This window comes from Rhinolophus sinicus, linkage group LG03 (genome assembly GCF_036562045.2).
Source record: "Rhinolophus sinicus isolate RSC01 linkage group LG03, ASM3656204v1, whole genome shotgun sequence".
NCBI lineage: Eukaryota > Metazoa > Chordata > Mammalia > Chiroptera > Rhinolophidae > Rhinolophus > Rhinolophus sinicus.
In genome coordinates, this window is record NC_133753.1 from 39865197 (window position 1) to 39882995 (window position 17799).

Below are 17799 nucleotides of genomic sequence, written 5' to 3' on the forward strand. Positions count from 1 at the left end.
ACTAGCCTTGATTTGTTAAGGTGATTTTTCTCTAACAGGTATTGCAAGGACTTTCTGTGCATTTTAGAAAAGATTAATTGACTGAATTCTTTGAGGATAGCACTGTTATAAATGAAGTCCTTCCTCCCAAGTAGCACCACTCTTCCAGTTTAACTTTCCACGCCACACAGTGGATTCTTTTTTTGAACCAACATTTAAGGACCATGTGTCTGTTCCAGGCACACATTAGGCCCTGCTGACTGGACAGAGACTAGGCTGCCTTTGACGGTTTCAACCAAGTGGGGAAGAAGACATTGTAGAAAGGCGTAAAAAGGCGGTTATCTTTTAACAGTCCCCTCAGAGCCGGTTGATACGTAGGGCCTCATCATTGGCAGGAGCCTTAATGACCTGTTGCACTCCCACTGGCATTATTGCATGTAAGCATGGCCCGTAATTCTGCAAGAGGGCTGCTTCCCTTATTTTACAGATTATGCACAATGATTAAATGGGAAAGCCAGGATTTGAGCCTAGTTTCGTTACCCCAAATATACTCTAGGATACCAAGTAAATTTTGTTGTTGTTTTCGTTTTCTTCTGTTATTATTCCATATTGACCTGGGCACAAAGGAAAGGACTCACCAAATAGAAGCCTGAGGTACTAAGCCTCGAATGTTTTTTCTCATACAATTAGAGTAGAAAGTCACTTTAAATATATACATATATTTAGTAGAATCACTTGTATTAGCTAAATTTTTATCTTCAACTCTAGTAAGTCTATATAGAACCTATCTTATTGTGATATTTATTCATCTGATTTCTTTTCTTTTTAGTGGAATTGGATCACAGAATTGATTTTGAACTCAGAGAAGGCCTTGTGGAGAGCCGCTATTGGTCAGCTGTCACGTCACATACTGCCTATTGGTCATCTTTGGATGTTGCCCTCTTTCTTTTAACCTTCATGTACAAACATGAGCACGAAAATAATGCAAAACCCAACTTAGATGCAATCTGAACTCTTGAAGGACATTAATGGCCCAAAACTTGTTTTTTTCTGTTAAAATACGTATGTGTGTCAAGATACGGAGATTTCAGGTTTAAGTATGTTTCAATTTTGTTTCAGGCAAAAAATATTTGCATTTAAAAGCACTTTATTTTATTTAAAAAACAAAGCATTTTTTCACTCCAGAAGAAGTTATTTACAGTTTTCATCATTTTAATTATGAGTGAAGAACCCCCGTGCAGAGAATCAAGCAAGACCTGAACGTAAGGAAGGTTTGGGTAAACTGCAAGGTTACAAATCACAATCTAATTTCTCCCAAATATAAAGGCATATTAATGGGTTGAATCTAATGTATTAACCAAAATATGTTATAAATCTAAATGGTCAAAGTCTAATGTATTCTATGTAAAGATCATGAAGTATCATTGTTTTAGATTTCTATGAAAGCTTCCATTTCCACAATTCCTTTGAAAGAAGAGTATAACATATTTAAAGTGTTTTGAATTTGTTTAGAAAACTAATGCTAAAAAAGAAACAATATTTGAACTACTGTATTTATAATTTATTACCTCTGACTAATTGCTTTATTTCAGTGTATGAAACATTACTTTTTGTTAATGTTTCCTTTGAACAATTTAAGAACCACATTTTTTTTCTATGGTGTTAAGACCTTGTTTTCTCAGAACATCATCTTTGTACTCTTCAGATGAATGTGTAAACACTGTGGCATACTTTTGAGTATTTTTTTCATTAAAAACTGGTAGTTTCACACAAATGATACTAGTTCAATTATTTTGAAAAAGTATGAACTTTTTATTATGTCTCATGTACCTCACTCAGCTAAAGTTTTCTAAACTTAACACAGAGTACTCCATAATAGGTATAATTATTAACTTTATTGGGAAATTTAGTAAATCTTCTTTGGAGTAGGGAGTTTGACAACTATTTTAAATATATAAACATCCATGTGCCAAACATCATATGTAAAGGGATGGAGTGCCACTAACAAAAAAAAATTTTTTTGAAGTGTTTACGAAAACATAGTTGAGACATAAGACACAATAGATAAGGATTCCAACACATTGGGAGAGTTTTCCTCAGCTGTCATTATTTCCACAGTGCTTTTCATCTGAGGAGCTCAAAGTGCTTTAAGATTCAGTAATCTATGTAATAGCTCCTTGAGGTAAGTAAATTAGTGTTATTCTCATGTTACATGATAATACACTAAGGCACCAAAACATTTAAAGTGCCTTGAATTAGCTTACAGAGCAAATCAGAAGAGCTCAGATTGAAACCAGACCATATTCTTTTCTATGCTGTTCAGTGACTAATAATTCACATGTTACCTCTTAGTAGTTTGCAAACAATAATAACAAGTTGCAATTCATAATTTGGAGAAATGACTGTGAAGCCAATATTTTACCCTATTTATCTTATACATTCTTGTGTTCTCACACATAAAGGAGGAGTTACTTAGAAGGATCAGAAACCATCTCTGCCATAACCAACCCTCACTTCTGAGTGGCTTCCATTAGATTCCACTTAAGGTGCTGTCTTTGCTTATCTTACAAGGATTTTTCTTAGTTTCCCAGTAATCGTCACCTAACTGGGTATAAAGTTGGTCAGTTGCATATCTCACCTCCTCCTTTCTTTATAAGATAATGGGATCTGTGGCTTACTTGTAGGTTTTATTCAGCACCATCAGTCCTCTTGTCTATTTCGGCCTTTCATTGGATTTGTTCAACATAAATCACTTCTTTTTAGTGTTTAAAAGATCCCAAGGTTCCATGACCAAATATGTGACTCACTAAGAAACCCTTGCTATAAAAGGCTTTTGATGACATCTTAGCAAAGCTGAAGCAATCTCTTGAATTTAGAGATTCCTATGAACTCAGGTCATTTTCATACCCTGTTTATTTCATAGGTCTAATTTAGTTCTCAGGAAAATTAAACTCATATGACTGTATTATTAAAGGTACTTGAGCATATGTTGCTGTGGGTGGTGTGACACTCAAATGCCTAAGAGCTTTAGGGAATTCATTCTTCACCACTAGAATGTGAAGAGCTCTTTCTCCCTGAGAAGAGTGAAAGTCTATCAAAACTCTAATAGTGAATAAAATTATATCCCCATAACTATAGGAGTATGTCTGCTTCCCTTTTATCATATTGAGAAAACAAAATCAAAGTTAGCCACATGGAGTTGATTTGAATTCTTGAAAAGAGCAACATTCAAAACCCCCTTTTCAAAATGAGATCTTCTGGATTACTGGACAGGTGTGTTGTTTTCAGTTCATTATTTCATCAATAGAGATGGTGATTTTGATTTCACAGTCCTCGTTTCCATGTCTCTGCATGTTATCATAGAATGTACTTGTATATACTCAAGTGATACACAGAATATGTGAAATTCTGGTTTGATTTAGAAGCTAAGTCAGTTACTGAGTAACATTTTGGAACTTTATCCCAGCAAGTACTAAATTAGCCAAAAGTTCTGTTTTTGATACCATTAAAATTTTATTCTCTATTTTGTGTACATGCTATGATGATTCTTCTGAGTACTGGTCAGATCATTCAGTTTTAATCCAATTCCCGAGAGTAATTTAAACTTAGAATAAGGACAGTGTTTTGGATTACATTTTGCTTTATTTTTACTTTAAAATTAGCCTTTGCTAAAAGCCTTTTGTTAGTTCATAACTTTATTTTCAACAGTAATTATGCTTGTTATAATCCAATGTTACTGTATTTTAGAATATAATTACAAAATGGACTCAGTTTTCCAATAACTATTCCTTTATATATGAAGCAAGCCTTAGGAATCGTATGTTTTACTTCTATTGAACGGCATCTGTCAGCCTTTGGAAATTCTCTCACTGAACATGTCCTACAGAAGCCCTCAAGACAGTGATGTGCAAACATTCATCTTTCTCTTTTCCTCTCTCTTTCCTTATTGGGGGCTTAAACATCCTGGTATACAAGGCATTTATTTAACACACCATATCCCAGCTTTGCATTCCCCCAAAGAGTAGACAGAAGAAGAAAAATCATCAGGGCAGTGTCACCGCCAGTTCCACCATTCATTCCAGTGATGGCTTGAGCGCCTTAAAGTGGAATCAGACCAAACCTAGAGATTTCATTGTAAGGCCTATAGTAGAAGAGAAATAATTGAATTGCTTTCTGATTAATTAGGTTGATTAATATTTCTGTCTTCCCAGCTGCTAATAAGGAAGGCATTTGGACAATTGAGAAGACATTTGAGTGGATGTCGTACAATTATTTTTGAATAGTCTTGTTAGCCTGGAAATCGGGCTAAAGAAGAAACCGTGATGTTAAAGAAGGGATAAGGCAGAACTGAAAGGAGGATGTAGCAATCAAACACTGGAGAAAGGACTAAAATTTGACTATAATCTATGTGTATGTTGGATAGTTGACTTCTGTGGTTATTCTCAAGTTGTCTCTTACCCATATTTTGCTCTTATCCCTGGGCCTAAGCCTCGGCCAGGAATGGGATGGTAACTGGTTGAATTTGAAATACATGCATTAAATATTTTTGTGGTTAGGTATGGGCAATACATATAGTTCCCTAACATTTTATAATCTACCTACATAAAAGCTTTTGCTGTACCTGCAAAGAGCACATGTGGCAGGAAACATCCCCACTGAACTCTTAACTCTGTTACCGCTAGGATGTGTCTGGGGAACTCGCATGTCATCTCCTACATTCTCCTTTTGCATTTAGTCAAAAGAAAGTTTCCAAGGAAATATTTACAGTATTGAGCTTAGAGCAGTACACAGAATGGCAGGATATAGAATTTCATCTCAGAGGTCTCATTTAGTAAACATTAGTGCTGTGATTGTGATAGCCTGGATTATGTATGTCCTATTTCAGACTTTAGTGGATATTTGTGATAATTTTCAAAGAATCCTAAAATTTCATTGTACATGTTTTAGAGATCATGTAGTCCAACCCTTTTTAGTTGCATGTGAGTATTTAAATAATAACATAAAGGTCATGAAAAATAAAGTGAGGGGCAGTATATTAGGTTCAGCCCAAAGATTTGATGAAAGACTAAATACACAGCAGAAAAGAAGGGAAGTGATAGTCTAGAGCTGGAAGGGGTATAAAGATCATTTTCCAAAGCATGTTCTGCAGATGTCACCTCAGAAAATAAGTTTGGAAAATTTCAAATTTAAAAGATTATAGCAGGACTTTGGGAGCCTTTGATACACTAAATGCAGTGTGATTCTGGAGATTTTCCAAACGTATTTAACCAGACTTTTTTTTATTGGAGTCCACTTAGAGAACTGCTGATCACATTTGATTCCTTCATTTTTCAGAGGTTTATCCCTTCATGTGATTCCTGTATTTCACAAGTGACTGTTCCCCCTGGAAGAGCACATGGCCAGCCAGTGACAGAGTCAGAATTAGAAACAAGTCCCAATTCTCAGTTATGTCTCATACCACACTGCCCATTTCCTTCCCCCAGCCCTCTTGTGGAACCAGATGCTTTCTCTTTCTCTTGTAACCTGCAAGCTCTTGACAAACATCTCTAGGCTTGAGTTCCCCAGTTGGTCTTTGTTCCCAGGTCCTCATGAAAGAGCGCGCCCTCCCGGATCTGACCAGACTTCATGTCTCAAATTCAAAATACCCAGGAAAAAGAAAAGCAAAAGAATGAAAAAGTAAATTAATTAAAAAAACAATACCCAGAAAACATGTTCGTTTTCCATTCTGGTGACAAATGCGAACTTGGTAGGGAAACAAGTTGCACACTGTAAAATGTTTAATATTTCTTTTTATAGTGTTGTTATGTTGGCCTTTTATCAACTCGTGAGAAGTAGATCCCTTCTAAAACTGCTCCAACATAGGTTATCTAATAGAAATTTTAAAATCTAAGTATTATACTTTTTGGAGAATAGAAGAGTTTTTGCTGCTGGGTGTGTGTACGTGCGTGCGTGTGTGTGTGTGTGTGTGTGTGTGTGTGTGTGTGTGTGTGTGTTCGTGTGTGTTCTCTCCAAAAATAGTCTCTTGGCAGGTCATTAGCATGAACTTTTCCTCTGCCTTTGTGTTTGAATAAGGGTGGGAGTGTGGTTAGTATTGTCTGTTACCTTATGGTTTTTCATTTATATGTAACAGGGTGCAACTTGCTTCCTCCCCGCCCTGCAGTTGTCAGGATATGTTGGGAAGCTATTCTTTAGGAAGGTTACATCTGGTCTTCTGTTGGAGTAAGACAAAAAACAAGTATATTAGTCCACCTTTACTGCTTTCTCCTGGAAGACATCAAATATCTGTGAGCATCATTCCGAGCTTCCCTTGACTGCACCCACACCCACTACCATCTCTGCGTGATCTCTGAAAATACTTGATTCCCTGTGAGCTTTGCGTTACAAAGGTATAAGTATTTTCTGGTTCTAAGGCTGTCCGTAAGAAATCCAAACTCTGCCAGTAAGTGTCTAGGGAGATTTTTTGCTTTTTGCTCTTAGGTACATTTCTTAGAAGCAGCCAGCACTGTGGGTCTCCTGAGACCCTTAAGATGGTTTCTTTTTTCAGCCTCTATGACCTGTTCTTATGTTCACTCTCCCTCAGTACGAAATGCTGTCGGTGACTGTGGTAACACTAAGAAGGTGGCCTTTTCTGTTTCCTTGCCTTTGTTGTCTTTCATTTTCAGTAGTCAAGGCAGGTTCATTTTCTCAAGCTTTCATTTTACTGAAGCCTTAAACCTGTTTTGTCTTTGCATTGATCAGTGTGGATGGCAAACATAACTCATTTTAGAATTGTCCATTTTTGATTTTTTTTTTCCCTGTTGGAGCTAGTGCGTGCGTACTGAATAATTGCAAGGCAGTGAGAGGTAAATGTCGTTTTCTCCTGGATTACACTGTGTTTCTCTAGCTAAAGTGATCCATTCAGAGCAGGTAATTGTGCCTTATATTAAACAGCCTCGAAGAAGAGGCTGTTTTAAACATTCTCGGGAACATAATCCTGATCCTGTACAGTTTATGGAGACCCTCCCCCAAAATTTATGAAAGATAATTAAAATCTACCTATTCGTGAACTACAGCCACCACACTACCTCCGATTAGGGTTGGTGACCACAGTGGTACACTGGCTCCCTCAAGAACATCAGAGGATAAAGTACATGTACAGGAAAAGATTGCCATATTCTGCTCTTACGGAGTAAAATCCATTGACAACTTCTCAGTCCAGGGTTCAAAAGCTTGACCATAGTTCTCAAGCTTTCAGGCTAATCTGAATATGGGATAACTTGCAGAAAATTAAACCATGCAGATTGCGACAACTACATTTCCAAAACTTCCCCTTCCCCCATCCTTTGATTGGTGCTAGACTGACTGAAAAGTCGGAGTTTAGATGTATGTTGTAAGAATCCAGGAATTTCAGTGCTGGACAAAAGTAATCCCCTGAAGTGGTATTGACATGAGATTGGGAATCAATGGCCAGGATAGAGGGACGGTATGTAGAATTGAGGTGGGACAGTTTGTGGGCTGGAGAAAGAAAAGGCAAACGTGGGGGAGGAAAGAGACTTGGTGCGTGATCATGATAGTCTGACAGCTTAGACATTTCAGAAAAGTTAACCCAGAGGCTGTTTCAGAGCGAGGGGATAGGGTGACAGGTCTGATCACAGCATTCCTTCAGCTGAAGCCCTGGGGCAGCTCCATTTATCACTGGCACTTCCCCACAACCTAGCCCAACCTGTCTCCTGCGTGATCTCCCACTGCGCATCTTCAGCAGAGTGCAAACTGCAAGCCATTCACCTAAGTGCACTCATTTCAGTTATTGTAGTGGTTCCCTGTTGTTTCTGTCTGCCCAACATCCTATTTCTCCTTTTGGGTCTTCCCCCTCTGCCCCCATCTCCTTATGAAGTACTGCCCGAGCCCCGCCCACTCCATATGGTTCCAATAGGGTTGCCAATCCTGTAAAAGTCTTCTCGCAACCTTCCCCACCCCTGGTGAAAATTATTTTCTGCTTTGCATAAGTCTCTAGTGACCCAACTCAATCACAGCACGTCTATACCATGGCCGGGTGACTCAGGTCAGACCACATTGCCTGCCCCGTGAGTCACAGTGATTGGCCCAGAGACAGGCACATGGCCCAAACCAGACCAAGCAGAGGCCTTCCATAAGATTGTATTTGCTGGGCCTGAGATACAGATAGCCTTCTATGGCTCTGAAATACAGTGCAGTGGCACATGGTGTGATATGAGCATGGAGCCATAGGAAAGAAGGAAGCAGACACACATAGACAGGGCAAGAGTTCCTGGAGAGCTGGAGCAAACACCCCACCCCCCAGATTGCCCAGTTACCCTTTCCTTTTATTTGCTTAAGCTTTTTTGAGATGGGTTTCTGTCTCTTGAATCCAAAAGAGTTCAAGTTAGTAATCATTTCACCAAAAATAACCTCCATATCCCTAGTGGAAATTCTGACTTAGAGGACAATGTCTTGTGAAGTCTTTCTTCAATCATCTGGTTGAAGTTAATAAACGGTTGTGAGCCTATTGTCATAGACTATTTGTGCTGCTATCGCCAAAAAAAAAAAGCGCAACTCAGTGGCTTATAAACAACATTTCTAACTATTCTGGAAGATGGGAAGTCCAATATCACGCACCAGCAGAGTCAGTGTCTGGTTAGAGCCCACTTTCTCACTGACTGTCATCTCACGTGGCAGAAGGGACAAGGGATCTCTGGGGTCCCTTTTATAAGGGCACTAATCCCACTCATGAGGGCTCCACTCTCATGACCTAAGCACCTCCCAAAGGCCTCACCTCCAAACAGTGGACTGTTATGTGATTCTAAGTGCTAAGAATAACCATTAATTTAATAATATAAAAATTATTGCTTTCATAGAATTTGCATCCTAGTAGGAAAATTATGTGACTAAAATTCATGAGAACTGCTGAATTGGGAAAAACCACGAGAGAAAGCAAATCCCATCTAGAACCAAAAGCCTTGGACAAAAGGGACCTTGCTTTTTCCACAACCAAACAAAGCAAAATTAATAGCTCTTCGGATGCAGCAGACAAGTGTGAAGCATGTGTCAGGATGAACTTGAAAATAGAACTTGAGTATACTATTTTTAAAAGATTGATTATTGTATTAACCTGTGCCAAACAAAAATGCGTAACTAGATATTTATAATTACAGGCACTCTCCATCTTGTGCCCCACGTAATTCAGTGGCAGGTCCTACAGAGACCAAGAAGTATCCTTCTTGCCGTATGCTGTTCCCTAAACATAACAGTGCTTGTTCACACCTCTCTACATTTGCACGTACTGTCCCCTCGCCCAAGAATTTGTTCTCTTTTTTTTTTTTGCCACTTATTGGACTTTTAAAAGTATTTTGAAATCAGTAATCACTGCATTCATAGTGCTTTTCCAATTCCGCCCAGCTGCAGACTATTTTCTTTCTATAGCAGACAGTAATTTATGATTTACCCTCTCTGCAACTGAAGCATAATGGAAGGGAAAACACGCAAAGGAGAAAAAGATGGGGTTCATGGGAAATGATAGTCAACTAATTTGCTTTTGTGAAAGACACTGTAACTTTTCTCTGTGATTTGTTTATAAAGAAGGGAATAATAAGTTTCAAATAGCTATTAGCTTTGGGACTGCAATTTTTTTGGAGGCTAAAGACCACCAGTTTGTACCTATATATAAATGTTCCCCAAGGTCAGTCCTTACACAAAACTTTTGCCTCTGATGGTTGACTGACCAGGTGTTGTAAAAATGACTTCAGTGGGAAAAGGATACCACAGCACAGCGCAGGGAAAAGGCGGGTCTGGGAGGTAGGGGGTCACACAGGCAGTGTGACTAGAAAGCTGCTCAGGCGCCGGAGTGACTGAGGTGGCATCTTTTGGGGGGCTGTCTGAGCCGGCTCCTCACAGTAATGCCAAGTTGGAGAACACTTGTTTCTGACACATCAAAGCCTGGGAATTTGACTCAACTGGACATATAGTTGTAAAGATTTGCTACTACCACCTGCTGTTTCAAAGATTTCTTTGCCCATTTTTTCCCCTCTCAACTGGAAAACGATTTAAAGATACATCTATGTACATAAGGGTGGATGCTTACTAGCTTGCCCAATTTATTAAATCCTCAATTGTGTGGCTTTTATTAAAATCATCATTAGCATGTATTGGTTGTCTATTGCTATTTATCCAGCACTATTCTAGATGCTTCAGATGTATTCCCTCATTTAATGGGGACAGTACCCCCATCTGGTAAATACTATTGTTAGACCTTATTTTTCAACAAGGAAACCAAGCAACACAGAAAGGTTTAGGTAAACAGACCCTGGTCACACGGCTACAAGATGATGGTGGAGCGGCTCTGGGTGGATGCTGAAACCTGTGCTCTGCTGCCTCTCCCAGCGATATCTGTTCTAGGTGGGCCTCAGTACCAGACTCCACATACACGTCTGTAGGTAGAGGCCTGAGAATTGTAACTCAGTCAAAATTCTAGCTTACTCCCCTGCCATGGTCTTGAGTGCTGGTAAAAACAACACAGTGCTTGCAAGTGGGATAGAAATGAGCATATTTCATGAGAAGAATAAACCAAGGTGGTCACATCCTGCTTTGCCTCCTTCAGGGCTGTGAGCAGAATGGCTGATGTCTTGACAATGAGTTGCCCAATGAGTGTACTCTTACTTGTATTCCTTTCAGTACAAACAGCAGCTAAACAGTCTTACCCAGGATTAAAATGGTCCTGGGAATGGTCAATCCACCTTCCCTAGGTGTAAGAAGGCTGAAAATATCCCACATTGTAAGCTCTCATAATCACCCTGGAAACACATTTTTAATGGTGTGAAGTCTTTTCCAGATTTGAAACCATGAAATCTTTCAGACAGTTCTCTAGAATTATATATATATATATATATATATATATATATATGTGTGTGTGTGTATGTATGTATGTATGTATGTATGTATGTATGTATGTATACGTTCTCAGCTGTACAGAGTTCCCTAAGGAAATGAAAATCATCATCAAAAGAAACTAGAATTCCCTTTAGTTTAAATCATTTACATTTCTCCAAGAGGCATGTCAGACTCAGAGTTCCACTTATCTGAGATTTGTTGAGTCCTGTAACCACGGAATTTAATAATACGGCAAATTTTAAGACTCGGGGGCACAGTCATGTTTGTAAAAAGTATTCCTCATATGACTTGGTTGAGACAAAGCCTGTTAATATAAGGAGAACCATGAAATTTGTGTTGTCATTTTTTTAGATTTGAAAATGCTTTCCTAACTTTATATGTCATCTGCCTAATTTATTGTATCAATTTTCTTTTGCCCATTTTGCCTGACCTTTCATTAATGTCTCATGTATAAATAGTTTATAGCCTAAGGTGTTGCCATTATAGTGGGAATAAAAGGCAAGTGATATTGGCACCATTATACCATCGCCACTCTGTTCAGAGAGGTCTAATTTCATGATTTTGGCTCCACAAACCAGTGAGATCACTGAATCAAACAGCGCTCCCATTCACAGCTCATCTTTATACTTTTACTAGCTAGATTCTACAACCTGGTCTCTGCCTTGATAATTAAATATTTCATCATCCATATGCCTCTCACTTCATTGCTTAAAACTTGCCCCACATTTTTGCTTTTAGCCTTTGTCCTACTTTTTGGTATGTCACTAAACAGGCTGAGCATTCAGTAAACTATGCTATTCAGATTCTTGCATAACATTCTAGTTTAGAACACAGTAGTCTTTTTGTTGAAGAGGAACAAGCTAAAGAATGTTCTCATTCATGTGGTGGCAAAAACCTCAGACGTTACCTAGGTATGTATATCATGCTGCTATGCATTTTAAAAAATATTTTACGTAAGTTGGCTCTCAGTTACATGTGGCATTGAGGAGAAAAGTGTTGACTAGAACAAAATGATAAAAACAATATTTGTTTTGGAAATGTGATCCAAAAATACGCTCATACTTGTCAACATACATGTCAACACATATTTGTGTCCTAAGTCATTCAGTCACTAATGCAGGCTCTTTCTCCACTCTCCCATGTTCACTGAGCTAGGGTGATGGCAGGAAGTGCCCTGGTTGCTACAGATACTCAACTGTTTACCTTTAGTGAGTGGCCGTTTGTCACCGGTGGCATAAAGATCACTTATAAATCCATTAGGTATTTACTTAAAGACTTGACGATACTCCAGCTGGAACGCCAATGTGCCCAGGTATGTAACTCAATATTCACAATAGAACATTCTCTCTCCAGGTCTTTACCTTCCATATCAATTCACCAACTTCCCTTTCTGTTTGCACCCTTGTGCCAGGGCTTGCTGAACACCAGTTCAGTAGAGAACTGCAGTATGTCTAAAAATTATAGTCCTAAAACCCTTGGGCAGACAAATGCCATTGATCCCAGTGTCACATTTAGGAAGTCACTGGTCCAAGTACCGTATTCAGCAAATTCCCAAGCATGACCAAACTTGCTAGAAAACCAAAAAGGGAAAATCTGGGAAATAGGCCAAGATCTTGGGTGTCATTGTACAGCATTCAAGCCAACTCTGGTTTCAAAATTCTTTTGAGATTGTTACTCTATGATCAAAATGCATTCCACAGTGCTTGGCCACCGTTCATGATGCACAAAAGACACTGCAGAATTGTGTTTGCATATTGCTAGCTTTTTGCTACCAGAAAATTTAATCCTTGGTAGAAAATTTTGTTTTGTTTTTGAATTTGCGTAAAATCTGGTGAGGCATTACCACATACAATAGATATAAAACTGGATTAGGACTTTCTATCAGATATACTCTTAGGCTAATCCCTTATCTTCTATTTTCCCTGTTTCTAAAGATGCTGTGAGTAATAAGAAACCATTTGATTTAAGATGTGGCTGTTATAAACTGAACGAAGACATGACTCAAAAGATATGGACAAGAAACGGTAAGCCTTCAATGAAAGAGAAGCTTTAACGAATGAGTAAGAACATCCCTAAATCATCTATTCATGTGATGCAATCTCAAAAAAAATGCAAAAGGATTTTTTTGAAGCCAGACAAACTCGTTCTCAAATTCATAAAGGAAAACAAGAATAGCCAGGAAATTTCTTAGGGCAAAGAAGAGTAATAAGAGTGATTAGACCTACTACAGAATAAAACATAGCACAAAGCTGCTGTGATCAAAACATTATAGTAATAGTTCATGAAGAGAGACCAATGGAATAAACTAAAAACAAACAAACAAACCTAGAAATGCATCAAGGGGACGAATTTAGAATATGATAATGACATTTTAAATCATTTAGGGAGAAGATTCTAAACTGAAAATATGAGACCACTTTGCACCTATAAGATTGACAAAATTCAAAAAGCTTGGTAACAGGCTCTGTTGGTCAGGACACTAAGAAACAGTTACTCTCAAATGTCTGCTAGTGGAAACACAAATAGGAACAACCCCCTTTGGAGTGCAATTTGGCAATAGCTATCAAAATTTAAAATACCCATACCCTTTAACTCAGCAATTCTGCTTTTACAAATTTATCCTTCAGGTATTCTCACACATGCAAAATGATCTACATATAAAGTAATTCATTGCAGAAATGGTGACAGCAGCTCTTCCCTTCTGTGGCCATCGCTGAAGCGCCAGCAGCCAAAATGAAGTTCAACCCTTGTGACTTCTGACCGGAACAAGAACCGTAAAAGACATTTCAATGCACCTTCCCACATTCGCAGGAAGATTATGTCTTCTCCTCTTTCCAAAGAGCTGAGACAGAAGTACAGTGTTCGATCCATGCCCATCCGAAAGGATGATGAGGTTCAGGTTGTCCAAAGACACTACAAAGGGCAGCAAATTGGCAAAGTGGTCCAGGTTTACAGGAAGAAATGTGTCATCTACATTGAACAAGTGCAGCGGGAGAAGGCGAAGGGCACGGCAGTTCATGTGGCCGTTCACCCCAGCAAGGTGGTTATCACTAGACTGAAGCTGGACAAAGACCACAGAAAGATCCTTGAACGGAAAGCCACGTCTCGCCAAGTAGGAAAGGAAAAGGGCAAATATAAGGAAGAAACAATTGAGAAGATGCAGGAATAAGCTAATCTTATATACAGCTTTCATTAAAAACTGTTAAAATGAAAAAAAAAAAGAAATGGTGACAGCAAAAGATTATAAGCAATGTAAATAGGCATTGATTGGGAATAATTAAATGATGTTACCTCTATAAAGTGGAATGATATGCAACTTAAAGATTAAAAAAAAGATAAGGCGGATCTCTAGGTACAAGTATAGAACAATCCCCACGCTATATGATTAAGTGAAAACCAAAATGCAGAACAGTATGTGTAGCGTATAGGATGTAGAGTACAGAGAATGTGTATTATTGTGGGCATGGGGGTAGAATAAAATACCTATGAAACATAAGAAACTAATCCTCAAGTTGTTTTTGCAAATGAAAGTTAGATAACAGAGAGACAGAAATGGGGAGGGAGACTCACTTTTAGCTATCTAGTCTTTTGTGCCTTCTGAATTTTTAGTTGTATGCATGAGTTACCAGTCCAAAGTGTGGTTTGTTTTTAATAAGATACAACAAACAACACTGATAAATGTACATATCATAGTCTAAATACAGTGAAATGTAAATGTTCCTTATTCTTTTGAGATTACTGAGCAATATAAAATATAGGGAGATTGTTATCTGTAAGAAATAGGAAAGAAATGTCTTATCTAGACATGAGAGAAATACAGGATCAGAATGTTTAAAAGTAGGATGACGTATACCTGTCCTAATCCTCTGAAAAAACTTCAGTAACTGAAGTGTTGGCCCAGACATGGCTGTAGGTCAATCTAATAACCTAACTAACTTTTGAAGTTGTACCACGTGCCGGTGACTCCTAGCTTTTGAGTGGTCCAAACATTTAGAAATAGTATATAAATGTGCTCAACAGGATTTAGGTCGAGCACTTGCTCAAGGACCTAGGAACTCCATAATGAATTTGTTGTTTTGTTTTGTTTTGCTTCACCTTTGAATTGTTTGTTTCTTTCATGTAGTGGATAATGTTAGGCAAGGGGGAAAATGTAACCCAGATGGCCATGAAATCTGGTTCTTTCTATGATGGAGAAGAAGTCAAGTATGTAAGATTAAACTGTAGCCACTTCTGCCTTCTAAGGACAATGGAATAATGATTCCTATCACTGGGGAAATATGTGCTCCCAACTTCACTCAAAGGCCAAAAAGAAGTCTTTACCTGCACTTCTGACAGCCTCAAGGTTCACATTCCCTTAGATGATCCACTGTTTGTGTCAACCATGCTAATAATGAGTTCTGGGATATGCAAAGGCAAGCCTGGAAAAGGTCAAAGTAGTTCTGTATAAAAAGAGAACTGAGCTGATGAGGAGAGAACCCTGGAGCCCAGGTAAGTTTAAGGTAGGAAGATGTGAAAAGGGTCTCGAAGGGAAATGGAAACCAAGCAACCTTCTGTAAAGTTTGCTGCATACGTAAATGCCTGTGTGCGCGATAATTTAAAGGGAACAAGGGGGAAAGGGCTGATATTCCTCCCTTGGGACAAAGCAACATAAAACAGTAACAGCACCTGGTTAGGCAGAACAGTTGCTAAATCGAATTAATTCCCCAAATCCTGAGGTGATTAGGAAATGAATAAACTTCCCAAATTTCTCTGAGGAGGGACACAAGAGTGCAAGCTAATTTCCTTTGAATTTCAAAGAAGAAGGTAATCCAGCTGACATCTGGGTTCTACCTCTCGCCACTCTAGACCTGCACGATGAGATTGTGAAATAGGCAAAACAGTTATATATCAACAGCATTAAGCAGGCACACAGTGCTTGGAATTCCCCACTCTTTCCTCTAAGTAAACTTTCTGAGGTTTAAGCTAACCCAGTCTCCAACTCTTTATGTAGGCAGCAAACTTGACAGAAGTTTGCTTGGTTTCCATTTCCCAGTCCCCAATAAGACTTCTTAAGACTTCTAATTTTCCCTGAGAGTTTAAAAAAATACTTGCTTCCTCCAAAGAACTTCTTAAATTCTTTCTCCAAAGAACTTCCTATGCATTTACTCATAGAAATCTTTCCATGTTTTTTTTCCTAATACAGTTATGAATTATTGTTTACATTTAAATCTGTTGATCATTTCAAATGTATTTTGGTATGTAGAACGAAGTATTTTTTTCACATACTCTGTTTACTGTCCAAACATTTTTTTATTGAATAACCAATCCTTTTCCTATTTTAATTAAAGTACCACTTTTATTATGCTAAAATTCTTCATGTATAAGTCTCTTTCTGGATTCTGGAATCTATTCCATTAATTTCATTCACAAAGCACACTGTTTAGATGCAGTTCTGGAATGTTATGCTATCTTGTAGGGCTGATTTTCCCTCATTACTCACCTTTTTTTTAAATAAGGTTCTTGACTATTACTTTGAAGGTTTTTTTTGTTTTTCCAATAAGAACTTTAAAGTCAGTTTTTCTACTTCTAAAAAATTTATCTTGGTGCTTACATTGAGATTATGTTAAATTTCTAAATTAATTGAAAGGAAACAGACATCTTTATTTGATAATGAAGCCTCCTATCTAAGAAAATATGCTTTTCCATTCAAGTTTTATTTTGTGTCCTTTAGAGTTTTTGAAAGTTTTTTTTTTTGTATAAATTGTGAACATTTTAAAATTTATCCTGAAGTATTTTGTCTTTTTTGTGACCATTACATATGGCCCCTTTTACCCATTATGTTTTCTATTTGGTTGTTATTAGTATGTTAGGCTGACCCGTATGAAATTGCCATTTCTGTAAGTCAAAAAAGGTTAAACATTGGCAATCATATAGCTTTCCTAATATGAATGCTAATGATTTTTTATATGTACTTTGTTTATAATTACCTTAGTGAATACTCATGATGTTTGTCATACTTTTTCAGGTGATTTTCTTGAGTTTTTCAGGTGTATTATTATCTATAAATAATGATTAATCTAGACTCTATTTTTACAATCTAATTTTATAACTCATTTATTTCTGTTGTCTGTGTAAGCTATTACCTCCAGAATGGTGGTGGTTGGTTATAATGGTTAGGGCAGACTTCCTGGTATTTCCCTACACAGCATAGATGTTCTGGTTATAGCATACAAATGTGATATAACATGATTATATCTATTTTATTAAGCATTTTAATCAAGAATGGTTGAAATTTTCAAATGTCTTTTCAGCATTTATGGAGATGATTGTATGATTTTTCTCTTTTTAAACACTAACATGGTGAATTATATAGATATATTTCCTAAGATGGGATCTTCTTTGAATTACTTATACGAATCTTTATCAAGGTGTGCTAGTCATTTAAAATGATGTTGAATCTGTTTGCTAGTATATTCTTTGGAGTCTGCGCATTGATATTTATAATTGCTTTTGGTCTGTGGTTTATGTTTTGTGTTACTTTTGTCGAGTTTTGGTATCAGTTATAGGCTGGCTTCATTATAAGGGCCTCGGGTTTTTTCTTCTTTTCTATATACTTCTAGAACATTTGCTGTCATCTATTACTTAAAAGTTGGTCGAATTCACTAGTAAAATCATCTGTGACTAAGGCATTATTTACTTGTTTATTTTTCGTAGGGAGGTTGACAAATTTCCACATTTCTCTCGTAGTAATCACTATGTTTTGATTGTCTATCTCATCTAAGGGTGACATTGGCAATTAATATTTGACTAGAAAATCGTGCATTTTGTGCATTTAAAATTTTTTATTTGCACAGAACTGAGCAAAATCAGCTTTTAGAAGTCTTAATTTCCCATGTCTGTGGTTATTAATCCATTTCCATTTCCTATTTTTAGTATGTATGCTTTCTCCATTAAAAAAAT

At 37.6% G+C, this 17799-nt stretch overlaps 1 protein-coding gene and 1 pseudogene across 6 annotated transcripts in view; both read left to right on the forward strand.

Moving 5' to 3' along the window:
* DDHD1 (DDHD domain containing 1) overlaps positions 1-3502 on the forward strand; it is a 68611-nt gene extending 65109 nt beyond the window's left edge. For all 6 annotated transcript variants that reach the window (XM_019725721.2, XM_019725722.2, XM_019725720.2 and 3 more), the window contains one exon: positions 809-3502. In XM_019725721.2, coding sequence (XP_019581280.1) covers positions 809-990 — 182 coding nt within the window. In that variant the 3' untranslated portion in view covers positions 991-3502. The remainder of the gene's footprint in view (positions 1-808) is intronic.
* A 7387-nt stretch (positions 3503-10889) lies between these two features.
* Positions 10890-16546, forward strand: LOC141570556 (large ribosomal subunit protein uL24-like; annotated as a pseudogene).
* Positions 16547-17799: the final 1253 nt, after the last annotated feature.